This window comes from Callospermophilus lateralis, chromosome 15 (genome assembly GCF_048772815.1).
Source record: "Callospermophilus lateralis isolate mCalLat2 chromosome 15, mCalLat2.hap1, whole genome shotgun sequence".
NCBI classification, from domain to species: domain Eukaryota; kingdom Metazoa; phylum Chordata; class Mammalia; order Rodentia; family Sciuridae; genus Callospermophilus; species Callospermophilus lateralis.
Window position 1 is genome coordinate 89370380 of NC_135319.1, and position 18179 is coordinate 89388558.

At 47.6% G+C, this 18179-nt stretch overlaps 1 protein-coding gene across 2 annotated transcripts in view; it reads left to right on the forward strand.

The window, feature by feature from the left end:
• Positions 1-18179, forward strand: part of Dock1 (dedicator of cytokinesis 1) — a 447303-nt gene that overhangs the window by 374941 nt on the left and 54183 nt on the right. For both annotated transcript variants that reach the window (XM_077105459.1, XM_077105460.1), the window contains exons 33-36: positions 1624-1772; positions 11931-12016; positions 12203-12359; positions 17879-17919. In XM_077105459.1, the coding sequence (XP_076961574.1) occupies positions 1624-1772; positions 11931-12016; positions 12203-12359; positions 17879-17919 (433 nt within the window). The remainder of the gene's footprint in view (positions 1-1623; positions 1773-11930; positions 12017-12202; positions 12360-17878; positions 17920-18179) is intronic.

Consider the following 18179-nt stretch of genomic DNA (forward strand, 5'->3'; position numbering starts at 1 on the left):
TGGGAGTGATTTGAAGATAAGTGAAGATTTCGGAGATGAAAGACGATTAGGTGGGGTTCTAAATGACCCCCTCTTGACGGACCCCCTCTGTATTTTGTCCTGTAGTGGCCCCTGAGTGGAGCAGAGTGTTTCCCAGAACTTTGTTGCAGAGGCCCAGTGACCAGGTCCTGAAGGAACCTTGGGGTTGCCACCTCTCTGTCCTTCTGCCTTCCTCATTCATTTAAAGCTCTGTAAGGTCACCTAGGTTACCAGACCTCAGGAACTTAGAGGCAGAACAGCCAAAGGGCACTGGGGCCACTACAGGGTGGGGCACAGTGGCAGCAGACCCACAGCTAGCAGGAGAGAGGGCCTGGGGTCTCTAGGCTCAGCCGCCAGATTTTCCAGTGCTGTTTCTGAGCTGCCATCAGAGCCAATGACAGAGGCCCACAAAAGTGCAGTGCCAAGATTTCCAGCAAAAACTATTGAAATAAAAATTTTGGTGCTTGCAAGAAGCCATTCTAGTTGCTGAGGGATTTATCTTAGAACTGTAATATTCCAACTGTACTATTTCAAGATGAGAGGTTGCTGACTTCAGGAGGGGTGTGGAGGGTGCACTGATGCTGCTGCAGAGAGGTGGGCAGGGTCTGAATGTTGCTCAGAGATCCTGGGCCCAGCAGACAGGGAAGGGATCAGTAAAATGAGGCCAAAGCTGAAGGGCCAGAATCTCAGAGCCAGTCTAAATCCTGCTCTTCCAGGTCCCTGAGCAGCTCCAAGCAGCTCCCTGAGCAGCCATGGAGACAGCCCTGGGTCCTCGTCTGTAAAATGGGTTGGAAAGGTGCCTGTCTCGTGAGGCGCTCGTGAGGGGTCCATGAGAAGGTGCTTCGTCGGAGGCTTGCCTGCAGCCCATGATCAGTGATGCTAGCTAACATATGCTCATTATTATGGTTCTGTTTTTTGAAAAGCCTTTGAAGAAACATTTTCTTGAGTTCTTTAAAATTTATTTCTGGACAGATAGGTGAGCTGGGACTGATAACATAGTTCTTGAAATAAGCCTTTTCCTATCAGCCAATAGCCACAGCAGGTAGAATTGTTCCTGTTTCTGCCGCCCAAGTTCTGAGGGCTGTTCTTGGTTCCTTTGGTTGTGGTCATTTGGAATGTTCATAGAAGTCACTCTGCGTTACCTACAGAGGTGCCACATGGTAAACTTTCATGAGACGCCGGCGATAGTAAGGGCCCAAGAGACCACCTGCACCTTCCCCATGTCCACTTCTGTTCTTGTCATTGTCTGCAAATGAGATGCTGGCCCTCGGATCCCAGTCCCCACCCCTTCCAAAGCTGGCTGTCAGGTGGCTGCTCAGGCCCTGGATCATGCAGCTGTGTATGGGAACAGCGGCTGCTCTGCTGCAACCCACAAGTCATGATCACAGGCCTTCCATTGGATAGGCTTTGAATGGCTTCCCTTGTAAACTGGGAAGACAGCCCACTTCCTATGCGAAATGCTGGAGGTTCTCAAGTTTGTTGTCTACAGGTGAGAAGTACGGGAACATTCCCAAGATCTCCTGTGCAATGTCACATTGTTTTGTGAAGTTAAGCCCATGTTTGAATGCTTTTTTATTTCTGAATAGTACCTTTCTTTATTCCAAGGTCAACATAAGATAAAGTTCATTCCAGAAATGGTTGGCCCAATATTAGAAATGACACTCATTCCTGAGACGGAACTGCGCAAAGCCACCATCCCCATCTTCTTTGATATGATGCAGTGTGAATTCCATTCGACTCGAAGCTTCCAAATGGTAAGGGCACACGTGTGCAGCGTGGCCAGCGGGGGCCTGATGGGGACAGCCTGGAAACCCTGAAAGAGATGCAAAGAAGGTTCTAGTGTTAGAGGTGGTAAGCGTGAAAATTCCCTGCAGCTCAAGGGGGAAAGGCCTGGGATTTTCCTTGTTGGCTAAGTTGTCATTCTTTCTCGTCATCTCTGGGGAGGGACTGTTCTCAACCTTTGCTTTTATTTGCTTATTTTTATCTGGACTTAGATGTTAAACCCTGGGTCAATGTCTCTTTCCCACCCTGCGTGCTTTGTGCATGGTAAAGTGTCTGACCAAATGTTATTTACTGTATTCTATCAGACTGGCTGCATATTGCATAGTAATGTTACTTTAAAGTTTAAACTCTTTACTTTAATTCTTCCATGTATGCATCCGGATCTTTTATTTGTGCTGTGGGGCTGATGGGAATTCCTCAAAGAAAGTGCTTGAAACACTGTGAAAGTATGAAGGGCATCTCTGCATAATTTACTCTTAGCAAGTAACAAAATCTCCTTCCCTCCATCCCATGAAAGTTAGCATAGTGTTCCTGCAGTCTGCGCACTCGCACACACGTATGCACAGGTGCTCTCATGCGTTTGCACATGCCCCTGAATGTCCAAATGACAGGGCCTCTTCTATTGAAGAAAAAAAAAGACTCCTAAAAAAGTTAGCTTTTAGAAAATACAGCAACTCAGGCAAGTTGGCATGCTGAGCAACCTGCATGGATTTCTGGAGAATTTTGAGAAAGAGTCCTATTTCGAAAGGAAATGAAAACTGCATCTGTTAAAGTAGTGTGATTTTAGTGGTTTCTAATGTTGAAGGTAGAGTTTCTTTACCCATCTTTGTACTCTATATTTTTAAGGGAGCTTTTAACAGTTCTGATGTTCATTGGTAGACTTCACCATTATTGTACAAAGGCAGAATCCATGAAGAACCATTTGCTATTTCCTAGAACAGAAAAGAGAATTTCAAAACAAAAGGAACCTGCCACTCTGAGCCAGAGCTGAGTCCAGACTTCCCAATCAGATAGACATGGATTCCTGGGTTCAGCGAAGTCCCTGGATGTTGAACAAATCACTGGTCTCTTTATGTCTCCAATTCAGAGCTCTAACATAGGCATAAAATGGGCTGTACCCGAAGGGCTCTTGTGAAAGTGGAATAAAAGCAGGCCTGTAAATCCTGTATCAGAGTACCGGGCACCGTGAAGGATGTGTTTCTGTGGCTGTGCCTTGTTGTGAGGTCAGAAACCCAGCCATGATCACCGTCTCTGGGCTGCACCCAGGCAGCAGGCAGCTCCCAGTGCAGGCCCCACATTGCACATAGCCTGGCTTGCTCGTTTTTTGGGGATTGACCCCTGAAGCTCCAGGGAGCACAAGAACAGAGTCTGATTGTTGGAGTTCTTGCCCTTGACCTCTTGACCTCTGCACACCCATTATACCCTCCAAGCACAGAGGATCCCTGGCTGGGATGTCATTGTGCTTGCACTTTGACCCCTCTACTACCTTTACAACATGACTGGTGGTTGCTATGTGGAACTACTCCAGTGTGGACAACAGAGGAGCTGTATTTTATTTTCCCAAATGTAAAATCAGTCCTTTCCTTCTTTCCTTCCTTCCTACCTGATTCCTTCTTTTTTTACATGGGAGAGGAAGGTCTCCTCTTGTTTATTTTTTATAAAATTAAAGAGAAGACATTTAAAAAAAAAAAAAAACAACAACACCAGAAGGCCTGCTCTCATTGATAGGTCATCAGTGCACATGAAATGTCCTGTTTCTTTACACGTATGTTTCCCTATATGTGTGTAATATTGTAGCTAGGCTTTTTATTTTTCTTTCTTTCTTATTCTTTCTTTCTTTCTTTTTTTTTTTTTTTTGTTAACACTATATGTTTGACAATACATTAGAGACCCTGACCTTGATTGCAAGGTAGTCACTGATTTTAATAAGAGTGTTGCCTCTCATGGAATAGAGTGACTGTCCTGGACTGATCCATTCCCTACTGCAGGCATCTGGATCCTTGGCAGATTGTCACTACTGTGAATAACTGTGCCGTGAGCACATTTAAGCACACAGCTCGAATTCATCTCGAAAGTTTTCCCAGCATACATTCTCAGAAATGCAATTGCTGATTCAAAGTAATTTTGTAACTTTTGACATCATTGCCAAAATGTTTGGAATCAGTTCTGTAGGATACGCCCCATCTACATTCATTGCTGCTGGCTCCAGATCATGGTCCCAATCTCACTGCCAACCCACTGAAACTACAAATTATAATTTAAACTACTTTTCCTAGGCAGAAAATTTATATCACTTTTTGAATTTTATGTAAATCAAGCCCAAAGACAGAGTTTATGAAAAGTGCTATTAAAGAATCAGGTTCAATCCTAACACAGGGGGGAAAGTTAGCTTTGGTTCCTAGCCCTGACTGCATATTACAAACACTGCCAGGAGCTTTCAAAACACTCAGGCATCAGTATTTAGCCAGGCACAGTGGTGTGTGCTTACCTTCAAGGGAAGCTAAGGCAGGGGGGTCTCAAGTTAGAGGCCAGCCTTGGCAACTTAGCCAGATTCTGTTTCAGAAGAAAAACTAAAAAGGAGTTGGGATGTAGCTCAGTGGTAGTGCCTTGCCTAGCACTCAGGAGGCCCTGAGTTCAATCCTTGGAAATATAAAAATAAAATAGAAGCCAAATATATACTTATATATATATCAGGCAAAGGGGGAAATGTGTTTATATAGATAAATGTCGCTAGCCCAGAAAAATAAGGTCAAATGCCTTTAAAACACTACACCATTCATCATTTTTAAAAAGTAGTCTTTGGGTCAAAGTAAAGGCCAAGGGCAGCTGGAATGAAGATGGATGAGGCCTGGCTTCTGTCTGGTTCCCTTCCTCATTCTTCTTGTCTACTTGCTGTCTCACTGTGGCTTCAGAGTATCTCAGGACAGTCCTGGGAGGGAGCACTTTCCGTCCCCCAGCTTCCCCCAGGTGTGTGGGCAGGAGCCATGAGTTCTGCTTCCAGTCTAACCCACTCCCCAGCAGGGGCTTTGAGACCTTCCAGTGTTCTCCCAGAAAACCAAGCTCTCTGAGTACTACCATGAAGGAGCCTTGCACCTTGAGTCCCATGGTGTGAGCTGCAAGCAGCTTCTCTGGCACAGAGCAGGCCAGCCTGGGAAAGGCCAGCAAGGGCACAGCAGGCAGGGCCAGGTCCACAGGAGAGCCTGCTTCAGACCGCACATGGTCAGCCACTCAAGCTGGCCATTAAGTCATTGGTTAATAGGTTTTTAAAATTAAGGCAGGTAAGCTAAAGCTTGTAAAAAAAGAAAAAAACATCTTTTGTTAGTCAGCTTTTCACCATAACAAATAAGTGAGATAATCAATTTACGAAAAGAAAAGGCTTACTGCGGCTCCCTATGGGAGGTGGTCACTCCATGGTGATCAGCAGCAGCCATCAGGCAGGAATGAGGTGCACACCTCATGGCCAGGAAGAAAAAGGAGAGTATGGAGGGCTGGGGTCCCACTGTCCCCCCCCCACCCCCAGGGACCTCAAGACTTGCAGGCCTCACCTCCTAAAGAGTCCCCCACCTCCCGGTAGGGCCAACTGGGAGCAGATTTTAGCCCCAGGACCTTCGGGAGACGCTCAGATCCGTACTGTAAGCGAGGCTGTCCTCACCCTGGCACTCCTCCTACCTTTTCCGACTCCTTCCTGCTGTCACTGCGGCTCACCCCTTAGCCAAGAGGCCCCCACAGAGCACAGCTGGCCCTGCCTGCCTCTCCACCCAAGAGCTCCTGGGACAGGGATGGTTGGCTGCTGTTTAACTAATCCACCACAAATCCAATTATCTAACACTATTAGTCACATCAACAAGGGCTTAAATTGCCTCCACGTTCATAGCAGATGTGCAAACCTAATGGAGTGAGGGGAAGACGAGAGGCTTTTGTTTTAAAAACTTTGTGTTTTGAACATATGACATAGCTCATCCTTTTCAAGTTTCTCTGTCTCTGGGGGTGGAGCTCCTAATTTCCTGCTGTTTGTGAAATATGTGTTGTGTCTGGGTTGGGCTGCGCTCTTGCAGTTGGAGTGGAGAGGGGATCTGCTGGATTGGGGGTGGGGGGACACCTGCCATTTTGCTTGAGATTAAACCCCATCCAGCCATCACTGGCGCTTTAGAAGGGCATGTTTCACATCGGCTTTTCCACAGTTGTCCAGAATCACTGCCCTTGTGCTCCTCCACGCCTGTGGAGGCCATTGTACCAGAATGTTCTTTCCCTTACATTCCCCCAAGAGTCAAATTCTTTTCTCCATTTTTGTAAGAAAAGCCAGAATTCTTCCTTGAAAATCAGCATGCCATTGCCCTTGCCCTGCCTCTCCAGCTGCCACATCTTGGCCAGGCTGCCTTGGTGGCAGGACAAGGTGGCGTGGAGTTATGCATTTGGGAGCCATGTCCTCACAGTGACCTGGGACGCTCCCTCCAGGGCTTCAGTGAGTCCCCAAGTCATCTTGACTGTCTCTGCCGGGCAGGTCCTTGCAGATGGGGACTCAGTTCTGCAAAGAACTAACACTTGTGGCAGTCACTTGTGCAGGACCACATTGTGTGTGGACCTGGCACAAAGGGAGAGTGTTGTTCCGAGCCAGCAAGGAGGAGACTGGACCTGGTAGGAGCAGGTGAAGTAGGAGGCCCCGTTTGTACAAAGCAGCCTGGGAACAGAGATCCCTCCCACTTAAAAGCTTCCTTTCAGGCTGGTGTTCACAGCGGGGTGATCTGTGGTCCCTGGAAGGAAGACATCTTGATTGACTAGATACTGCATGACTTTTTTGTGACCAGAGTGGCTCTTCTACCCCTCTGCACTGGGCCAATTTGTCCCCACCCCTGCTTGGGAAGGGCATGAGCTCCTACCTTTGGGCGGTTCTCTTCCTTCTTGGTGCTGTGTGTGCCGTTTCCCTAGCGGTGGCCCTCAGGGTGGCCCTGGACAGGGGACTTTGCCAGGCTCCTGCATTATTTTCCCCACAATCCTGCCGTCATTTCTCTGCCCTGTCCAGGGAGTCTATACTCAATGGAAGCCCATTTCTCACCTTTCCCCTTTTATCTCAGGGTGCTCCTAACGCCCCAGCTCCCTCGGCCATCCTGACTCTTCTGACCTTCCTGAAGAGTCTCCCATGATCTGGATTGCCCTCCTCTTCTCCTAAGCATTTCCCCCCACTGCTTCTGCCTTCCCATTACTTCTCCAGGACACTTTCTTTGTGACCTGTCACCTTCTCGTTACCCCCACATTTGTGTCATTGTCACCTGCCCCATCCTGCTCCTCTCCCAATCCCAGAGTAGCACATCTACCCTTGAACTGGGGACGTTATGAGGTCTGCATTTTTTAGAGGAAGACCCCTCACTTGATATGGTTTCAGAACGTGCCCAGGTAGCCTGGGGGAAGTGTGGGGTGCTATTCACTCTGGCTTTGGCAGCCAGAGCCGAGCCCTGGCCTGGCCTCAAGCTGACCTCCCTTCCATCTCTCCGAGAACCCTGCCCTCTGAATGGATGATACTTGGCGTCTCAGCCTCACACTGGATTTTACTTCATAAACAAAAGCAGGCTTTAAATTCTCCCCTGACATCCTTTTAAAGAATTCCATTTGTTATGCCTTTGGAAAATACAGAACTAACAGCTGAGAATTGCAGCAAATGACCATATGGGCCACATACCATTAATAAAAGTGGAATGGAAAAGGCGCCACAGCAAAATAATATTTTCAATCATGGAGCTATTTTCTGTCATCTTTGTGAGGCTCAGTAAATTGCTCCACAACTTCCAGAAATTCCCATTTAGTTGTAACAATGTTAGAACATGAGTAATCTTTGTGTCGTCAGTGTTTCTGAGTTTCTATTTGAATAATCTCTTCCTACTGCCCATGCCAGTAACCTGAAGCAAATAATTGAATAACCCAAGTAAATGCTGGCAGCTTCTGCCACTTGGTGGAAAAGCCAATATATTTTGCACTGTAATATGAATGTGAATAAGTTTGGTGGCATTTTTATTTTGCTTATTCTCCAATTCATTGGGATTTTTATTTGTTAGTTTGTTTATTTGTGCTTTTCATTTCAAAATAATACTTGGTTTTATTGCTTTGGATACTTAAGAAGGAAACGTGGCTCAAGAATTAGGCTTTTATTTGTTAAAGCCAGAAGTAAAGTGGTCTGAGAGAAGGTGCAACATGCAACATGAAGTCAGACGTAAAGGTGCCCTTGATCCAGGAGTGCTGAGTACATTGAATTCTGTCCTTAAAAGCTCTTCACCAAAGAGCTACCCAAGTGCCCATGACCTTTAAATTAAATAGGACTCACTATGAGGCTCCACTGTGGCTGCTCCCAGCCCAAAGTCACTCCTAGATCTGTGTCATGTAGGAGTGGGAGCTGCTGTGTCTGTCCCAGGGGTTGCCAGGTGTCACGACCAGGCAGCCGGCAGCTCCAGCCAGGCTGCCCCCGTGTGTGCCTCTGGCGTCCGCAGCCTCATGCATCCTTCTGCAGGGGCGTCAAGGTCAGGGAGCTGCCTGCCTGTAGACCCCGGAAGACTCGGGGGTTTCAGAAGGCGGGTGGAGGGCCAGAGATGAATGCAGTACATAATGAAGTGGAGAGAGTGGCTGGGCAAGAGGAAGTGTCCGTGTATGTGTGTCTGAGCACAGGCATTAAAGGCTGAGGGCAGATTGGGGGATCCAGAACCTTTAGGACAGCAGTGTGGGAGCCCAGAGCCCCTGGGGTTTTCAAGCGCCAGCCTGTCTCTGCTGAATCTCCTTCTTGGCATGTTTCCTGCCCAGATACAGTCGAGCATCTTCTCTCTCTCGCCCCTCCTGCAGATGCCATGGGAAATGGTCCAGCTCCATCTGGAGGTGGGGCGGACACAGGGAGCCTGCTTCCATGGCATGCCCCAAATCAGAGGTGCTCAAACACCCCAATCCTACCTGTAGAATCTTCAGAGCATTTTTTCATTGAAAACCAGGAGAAAGCCGAGCTCTTTGAGCAGGGAACAATTGTGTACTAAGGTTCCCACATAAAGAGTCCAATAAACCTTTTGCTGTCATACAAAGCAGACCACGTGTGTAGACCCCAGTTTCTCCAGCTCCTGACAGCCTCTGTGCCCTTTGTCCATGAGGTGAATTGTTTGTGCCCAAGCTAGGACAGAACCCCCAATCTCTTATGAAAGTGTGTTCTTGGATCCCTGAGAGATGTAGGCCTGATTTTATATGTTTATAAATGTATTATAATGACAGTGATAAATCTAACCCCAAACAGAAATTAGGCATTCCAAGCTGAAAGTAACTGGCTTTGGGGTTATCCGCTACTGGGGATGCTTCTCTCACAATCTATGGACTAGGAGTCAATAACCCGTGGCTTGCCTCGGTAACAGGGGGGACAGCAATGGTTCCTTTCTAGTTAGTTAAAATCAATGCTAATGCCACCGTGAGTGCAGCCCCCAGCCCTGTCAGGTTCAATGCAAAGCACCCTTCTGAAGCCTTACATCCCTATCCTGGTACGTTTCCTCTTCCCGGAGGGCTGCTGGTGTCAGATACTTAGAAGTGCTCTGTTCAGTATTTAAAGTTGGACACCCTGTGGGTATTTTTGTAGCAACATTGGTGATTCAGAAAAGAGAGGGGAAACGTAGTGACTTTGCTTGTGACATGAGTGTGGCTCTGCCGCCTTTTCAGCAGCATCGTGAGCCCCTGCTAATTTTATCCTAACCACAGAGAACCCTGCTGCAGCTCACTAGACAGTGTGCATCAAGAATAAGATAAACATGACTTTTATAAAACCAACTCTGCTCCGTCAGCAAATGTACTTTCTCCAATTTATTTGGACACGATCGTTTAGTTCTGATTATGACAACAGTTCACAGCACAGTGGCAAATTGATTCTAGTATGTTCTGTAAAAATTAACAGAGACCCTGGACTTAGAGGCTGGCTGCAGATCTCTGGTGTTGAATCCTTGCTGATAAACAGCACACAGTTGCCAGGTGTTTGTGCAAATTACTTAGTTTAGACTAGAGGTTAGCAAAATTAGAATCAGCTATGTTCTGATGTGCTCATTCATCCACTCTTTTTAGAAAAACATTAAATTCATCAGTCAAAATTTGATAAGCAGCATACTTAAGGAGCTGGAGCTTCCTCGTTGCTTGTTTGTGACAGCAAGGTTTATGTGGAAGCAGAGCAAACATGCCATTTTCACAAAGTAGACTCCAAATTCTAATACCTTTGATTGACACGTGATGAGCGATTTTAAAGGCCTGTGTGTCTCTGCATTAGGAGGAAGCATGCTTTCTGCATTCTGTCTACTTTCCCCATCGTAAGCACTCATTAAACATGTATGAAGTAGGATCATATATTTTGATTAAATTTAGTCCTACTTTATGTCTCCGTTATTTGTTCCGAAGCATCGTTTTATATTTGGCCCCACCCAAAAGGTAGGACTGCTTGAAATCCCATCTTTGCAATTGTTGGCAAGCTACCTCTCCTATGTCAGATTCCAAAGTGAATGACCTCTTACAGAATTCTATGAAGGGCAGAGTAATCGTGGGTCAACTTAAGAGGGTTGTTGTTTTATAGTGAAAGTCCTTATCATGAAACTTCAGGTAGGGAAAAAAAGGCAAGGCATTCTTTTTCCTCTAAGAGAAGCAGTTCTTTCTATGTTCCTAAGAGCTGTGAACTTCTTAGTCTAAGAAGAATCAAAAGGAGTTGTTTACGTGGGGAGGAGACAAGGAGAAGGTCAGGAGAGAACTGAGGACCCTCACAGAGCTCCCGAGGCTGAGGCATGGCTGAGCCCCGATGCCACGCGGGACTCCTTACTCCTCTCTAGCCCCATTTTGAGGTCCTGTTTCATCTTCAGCAGGATGACGCTGACTTCAGGCCGTGTGTCCTGATTGAGGACAGGAGGGTCTGTGCCAGTGTGGAAATCCCTCCTTGGGTCGGGCTTTCTGTTGCCCAGGAGCCACAGGTAGCTGCCACTGCAGCAGCAGCAGCACCCCAAGTCCCCAGTGGATAGACAGTGTCTGACACAGGTGCCCCAGACCAGCTGTGCTCGCCACATGGCTCGCAAGGCCCAGAGATCAGGATGTGTCAGCAGTCTGCTGGCCGGCTTTTTTTGCTGACATGCTGAGCCCTGCCCAGCTCTATCCAGTCATTTATGGACTCACTGCAAGTTCGTTCCATTAGAGTCTCCACCTCATGCACGGTCTGGGCCCTGGAATACAGCCATGCCCAGATGAGAAGAAATGCTTGCTCTCATGCAGCTTCAGTTCTTACAGGATCCTAATCATAGTGGGGGCCTTGGGGATTGTTGATCAAACCGGGTGATTGATGGTATCTTTCAAAGGACTCCTAGAGACCCTTGCATGACCTGACACTTCCACAGCCCCTCCTTCCTACTAGCTCACCTGGACGGGCAGCCAAGGGGCCCTCCGTGGCATGGTGGTCCCCTGGCGGGAATCCCAGTCCCACCAGGGAAGGAGGTGGGGCAAGCCGACTCCTCCTCTTCAAGGTAGTGACTTCCAGCCCAGGCGGCCCTTCAAGACAGTTTGAAGATTTGCCACTCCCCAGAATTTAGAGTTTTTGAAAAGCATGGATTTGAGAGTCATTTCTGAGGAACTGGAAATCCATTCAGAAGCTCTGTGGGGACAGGACAGGCCCAGGATCGATCTTCCTGAGTGGTCTCTTTTGGGGCCTTGCCCCTGTTGCTTTTAATATTTTTCACCTGGAGGGAGATATTGCACTAGGATCTATGGCAGGGGGGCAGGAAGTGGAGCCTGGGGTGTTTTCAGGTTGCGAGAGCTCTTGGCTGGGAAGTTCACTTCCAGGGGCCACCGACTCTTTCAGAGGTTACTTGTTCGGCAAGTTGAAGCTGGAGACGTGTGTTCACATTACTCCTTGGTTTTGTTCCCTGTGACTCTCTTGCCTTTCTTTCCCCACTTCTTACTTCTGCCATTGGAAGGAAATGAGGGACTTTCTATGGCTGGGGACCATCAGAGACCCCCAGGGCTCAGGGATGGCATCTTTCACACGCGGTCAGCCTTCAGCGGCACCCGTGATGAACCCACCGACATATGTTTTGCACTCAAGTCAAAACGAAGTATCCGCCATGCTGATGATTTCCTCCTCCTCTGTTGAATCATAGTTTGAAAATGAGATCATCACCAAGCTGGATCACGAAGTGGAGGGAGGCCGCGGAGACGAGCAGTACAAAGTGCTGTTCGATAAAATGTAAGTGTTGATGAGCACTGGGATCTATGTCAGAGCAGAGACTGGGAGGCTGTAATTAGACGACAATGAACTTTGTAGCCCAGAAATAATTAAAATGTGTTAATAATGGGAAGCACTTAAAATTGCACCTCCGTTGACTTTTTCTTCCTGAGCGTGACCAGCGAGGTGTGCCTGGTTATTTTCCAGCCTCCTGGAGCACTGCAGGAAGCACAAGTACCTCGCCAAGACCGGGGAGACCTTCGTGAGGCTGGTGGTGCGTCTGATGGAGAGGCTGCTGGACTACAGGACCATCATGCATGACGAGAACAAGGAGAACCGCATGAGCTGCACCGTCAATGTGCTGGTGAGTGGGAAGCTAATCAGGCCCTCCATCTCTACAGCATGCCCAGAGCCCCACCTTGGTTTTCCGGGGCCCACCTGACCGTGGGCATGGGGCTCTCCACAGCAGAACATGGCTTCCTTTGCCCGTCTCCTCATCTGCTGCTGCCAGGACCGAGTAATGACCTGATTGCAGATGCACTCTGAACGTGTGCAGAAACAGCTCCCCTGCAGATGTACCCCTGCCGTGGTCGAAGGTGGCCAAGCCATCTCATTATGTAACCATGGTAGCACCTCGTGGGTCACAGATCTTAAGTCTCTGCTGCTAGGAGTTTAGAAGGTGTCCTCTGGTGAGCGGGGTGCATGGTGGTCTCAGGAAATGCACGCACATCCTGATCCTCAGAACCCACGAAAGTGCCCTTATCTGGAAAAGAGTCCTTGCATATATAATTAAGAATCTCGAGATGAGATTATCCTGGATTACCTGGGGACAGGAGAAGAGGGCTAAGTCCAATGACAGATGGTCTCAGAAGATGCAGAAGAGAAGACCTGGAACAGCAAGGCCACATGAAGGAGGAGGAGGCAGAGGTCCAAATGAGGGAGGCACAGCTGCAGAATGCTTGGGGCCACCAGAAGCTGTAAGGCACAGGGAGGACCCTCCCCAGAGCCGACAGGAGGGGCACAGCCCTGCCGATGCCTTGACTGTGGACTCCTGGCCTCTAGAACTGTGAGAGGATGCACATCTGTTCTTGCAGGCATGAAGTTTGGGGTCATTTTTTTCCAGCAGCTGCAGGAGGTCAGTGCAGGGCAGCATTGATGGCAAGTGGCTAGGTGAACTTGGAGACATCCATGCACTGCTGCTGTGGTGTGGCCGGGTCTGTGGACATGCCCTTCCTGAGGTACGCCCAGGAAATCCAGTGGAGCTGATGAGCTTGATGACACCAGAGCTCAAATCCAGGGAGTGGCTGGCAAGCCTCACAGCTCTGAGCAGCCACACCACTTCACACCTAGAGCTCCTGCTTCCTCCTGGGCTCCAGATCTCTGCCTTCAGTTCCCAGCCGTCAGCCTCTGGATTTCAGAGCCCTCGCCTACCTGCTGTTGGCCAACAAACAGATGCTTCCCCTAACTTCCACAGCTGTTATTTGCAGGTGCTTGGAGCTCACAAAATGGACATTCCTGCCAGGAGGAATGGGACAAGTCACTCATTCCTAAAAAGCTACTCGAGGTGTTTGAATTCAAAAGATTAAAAAAAAAAAAAAGGGAGAATTTTCACTTTCTATACACTTTGTGTCAATATTGAATCTGTGTCTTTCCATTAAGAACTCTGCAGCTAAAGCTCATGAGCAGTCCTAGCCCCTTCATCCTGTGGTCAGATAATCTGTTTAGGCTGATATTAAACATTTTGGGTAGCAAGTTTTCTTTTCCTTTAGAAGCCAAATACTGGGTCTTCTGGTGTGCCGTCCAGCACTTGAAGAGCATGGGAATGTCACTGCCTTCCCCTAGAAAAATGTCAAACTGAAGCATCAGCAGCTCCTCTTAGGTCATCTTCTCAGGCAAACGGCTGCTTCCACCACCACAGAGACAGGAGGCTACAGAGAAGCACAGCTTACTGCAGCAGAATCCTGGGATAGAAATCAGCCTGGGAGCCAGAACTAGATGCCTCTTGCTCTTACCCAGTGCATCATTATTGCTTTCAATGTGAATTGAGCACTGAAGTGTGAATCAAGTACTGCAAACAAGCACAGGCTGAAGACTCCAGCAGCCATCAGAACCCAACTCAGATGGGACAGAGGTTTTGGAATTATCCATCCAGGCATTTGAAACAACCACGAATTATATGCTAAGAGCTCTCTTGACAAAGGGGCTACTGTGCAAGAACAGATGTGTAATAGATGCAGAAACCGCCCCCACCAATGAGAAATTCAAAACACTCTAACACAATGAAGAATTCCTTGGATAGTCTCATCATTCAACTGCTCATGACGGAGGGGAAAACTCGCAAGCCCCCAAACCTTAGCATGTTTGCTCATGCTAAGAAGAGTCTTGGTCAACCAGAGAGTCACTGGCTTCTGGGGTGTGTTCTGAGATCTGTCCCATGGCTCTGTTTGTCTTTGCATTTACCTATAAACTAACCAAGTAGCACAGCAACTCGCTCTGCCCAGGTAGGCTGGCCTGTATCCTAGGCAGAGGAAGTCACCTGACTCTGCCTTCCGTGTCTTTAAATTCTTGCCTCTTCCCTCAATAAGTGACTTTCATGGTGCCAATGTGGTTGATGGAAATAGAAACCACTGTGTTGCTAGGGGAAGAAATGAAGGTCTTTTCAGAAACCCCCGCCCCCCGCTATGGACATAAAGTTATAGTGCTCTATCCGATCCTTAAGGACCTCAGGGGCCTGGAGTGTCTATAAGGAAGAATTATTGGTAGGTTTATTAGGTTTCCAATTCTGATGATGAAGCCTTGTATTTGTTTTAAGCAAGATCTCTTGTGCTCACCAGAACATGGCACTGGGTGGAGAAGAGATGGTGTGCCCTGAATGTGCCTGAATGGGTCACCAGAATCCCCCCTGGAAACCCTCTTGTAATGACACCTGCGGTTTGGTTTCCGATGTTGACATGCGTTCCTCCTTGGTTTAGAGTCTGATTCAGGGCCCACCTCTTGTCGCTGGGGTCAGCACTAGCTCTGCTTAACCGGGAGACACCGGGACAGCCGGGACGATCTCACACTACTAACCTCCCCCAACGAGTGACATCCCGGGTCACTTCAGGAGGAGCCGAGAGCTCCGTCTTGAGCCATCCCCTGGGGAAGCCAGAGTGGATCCCAACCTATTGTAATGTTTTGATATGAAATAACAAGTCCATGGGATAAAAAGAAACAAGATGCTAGAGTTTTACGGAGACGCCTCCTACCTCTAAATTTTATATACATACATGAATCTCCTGGTCCATTTTTACCTTTACTTGTAGAAACAAGAATTTTATGGAGACAAATACATATATCTATCTCTAAATGAATATAGCTATGTTAATGTGTATTAGAGGTACATAAATATACTCAATTTGTCACTAAGCAGAAATCTTTAAAGTTAAAAAAATCAAGTGGAAAATCAAGTGAAAAATTGAGTTACCAGGTACAGGGGTGCAGTAGCACAGCAGAAATAGCTTCTAATGTTCCATAATATACAGGAACTATGGTTGGCAATAATTAATTGAATATTTCAAAATGGAAAGTAATTTGGATTTTCCTAGCACAAAGAAATAAATGAAAAAGTTCTGAGGGAAAGATGTTTCATTTACCCCAACTCTGTCGTTCCACGCTATGTGTATTGAAATGTCACCCTGTACCCCAAATGCGTACAGTCACGATGCGTCCATTAAAAATAAAAGTACATTTATAAATAAGTTAGCAAATAAAATAGAGAACATAAAATGTGTCAGTACCCTTTAAGTCCACTGCCAAATTTCCATTTTAGAACCAGTTCTGTGATTTTTTTTTTTAAGACCGGGTTTATGGAATATGCTAAGTCATAAGGCTCATTAATACCGTGCTCTTCCCTCTAAGAAAATCAAAATGGAAAATGAAAAAACAAGGGTCATGAGCAGTCACTTTGCCCAGCGCTCTAAGTCCCCTGAACATCCTGACCTGCAAGCTTCTCTGGGTGTGTGTTGGGTCCTGGTTCCCACCTCACTGACTCTGGAAGCAGCATTCCTTGTCGCCTCCACTCGGGGTGTCCCTACTCGTGGGTGGCCGACTCGGTGTGTGGCCCCTTGCTCTTCTGCAGTCGTCAGCATGCCCACCTTGCAGGCTGAGAGTCGCTTTATGACAGAGGCCCATTTCTGTCTCCATGACCCCTTCCAAGGCAAGGCATGCCGTGTTGGGACCAGAGTCTTAAACAACTTCGCATCTGTTGGAGCGATTCAGGAACCAGAACTGAAACACGGTGCACATGTCTGAGCCCTGGATGTCAAGGCCAACCAGTCGGTTGGAAGGGACAGGGTCCCTCTAGTGCCACTGCAGTGGGGCCTTGAGGCTCGGCTGCTGGGAGAGTGAGAGGCGCTGCTGCAGAGCCCAGGGGGCACCAGAGCATCCAGAACTGGACATAAAAGACACAGAGGTTTCCATAGGAATTGGGATTGGAGATGGGGGCTCTGCTCTGGGGAGGTTTTGAAGACCTGGGAAGAGGACACATGTCAATCTGACCGAAAATAGAAGACGTTCTGTATCTCTGAGAGAAAGGAAGGTCACGATATCCCTGCTGTGCAGTTGTGAAGGACAGGGACCCAGCCCTAGGACTGGGTTAAACACGAGTGTGAAATCGGCCTGTGAACATCAGTGAGCTCGGCCCTTGCTCCGCCTCCACACCGACGCTCCAAGCTCTCACCTGGGAACATCCTCATTACCCAGCCACACCCAGGTCCCGCAGCATGTTAGACTGTCAGACACAGCGCAGTGTGGAAGTCTCCGTCCCTGTTTCTAAACATGCCCCGCTTGCTTTCTGTACTTACGGATCATCTCAGAGAGGTGAATCTTGGAAGCAATACTGTCTTTGGCTGATGCAATTAAAGCGCCTCTGCCATCTGATTGGGTCCTTGTAGGTCTTCATATCACTGATGTTCACCTGTTCACCTCGGGCACCGATTCTAGAGTGCTAACGTCATTTTCAGGTATTGAATCTCACATGCCTTGTTGGATGACTTCTGTGCTTGTCTGGGGCCCCAGGTATGATTAAGATTTTAAAGTGTTTGTAGAGAGAGTCACATGAAGAAAGGTAATTTTTATAGAAACGTTTATGCAGAAGGTCCTTGGCAGTAATTCATACAAGTATCCCATCAGTTGCAATCTGCTGACCTATTTGTGCACGAGGGGCCTTTAAGATGCCACTGGTTTTCTCGTGTGCATTGGAAGTATTGAGTGCTGTCCAACGCATACTCCTGGGAAGAGGGGAGGTTCTATGTGGACCCTGCTCAGTACAGTAACAATGGCCCCATGTGGCTATTGAGCAGTCCAAGTGTGGCAGGTGCCTGGGAAGGTGAACCATTAAATTCATATAATGTTAGTTGACATTTCTTCACCTGTAAACGGCCTCGGCCAGTGGCCACTGTATTGGACACCGAGAGTTAGAATATCGCAAAAGCTTCTCTAGCTCCAGAGAAGCTAGAGAAGGGCCCCCTCCTGTTCAAAATCATGTGGGTGCCGCTTCTTTGCCTATCCCAAATCCAGGTTGTTTGAATGAGATTACAGCAGTTAAGAGATCCTGTCTGTGGCTAGCACCTTGTTTTAACTGACGACAGGTGACTTTCTCATGACCAACAGAAGTAGACTGAGTCATCAGGTTTCCAAGTGCAGGAAGCCAGGTCACGAGGAAAGCAAAGCACGTGAGTGACAGCGGGAGGTGGTTCTGTAACTTGGGTGAATCTACAGCTCTCTCCAAAGAGCTGGGTCCCTGAGCCCAGGTTTGACACAAGTTGAAGAAACTTGAATTTTTAATGTGACATGACACCCTTCGTGGAACAGGTTTCTTAAACAACATGTGGCTTAATTTTTCAGAATTTCTACAAAGAAATTGAAAGAGAAGAAATGTATCTAAGGTAGGTCTGCACCCTGCTCACTGTAATTGCTGTTTGGCAATCCGTGTTAAGAACCGCTTATAACCTCAGCAGTTAATTCATAGGAAATTACGACTCCCCTGACATTGAGTTTGGGGGTCCCCAGGTCTGTTCTCAGCATGTATAGCTGATCCCCACCAGTACAGAATTTGGAGGTCACATTTAGCCAACTCAGAGGCAAAACTATAAATGATCATTTCACGGCTTCTATACCCCTGTGACCAACTCATATGGCCCTTTTA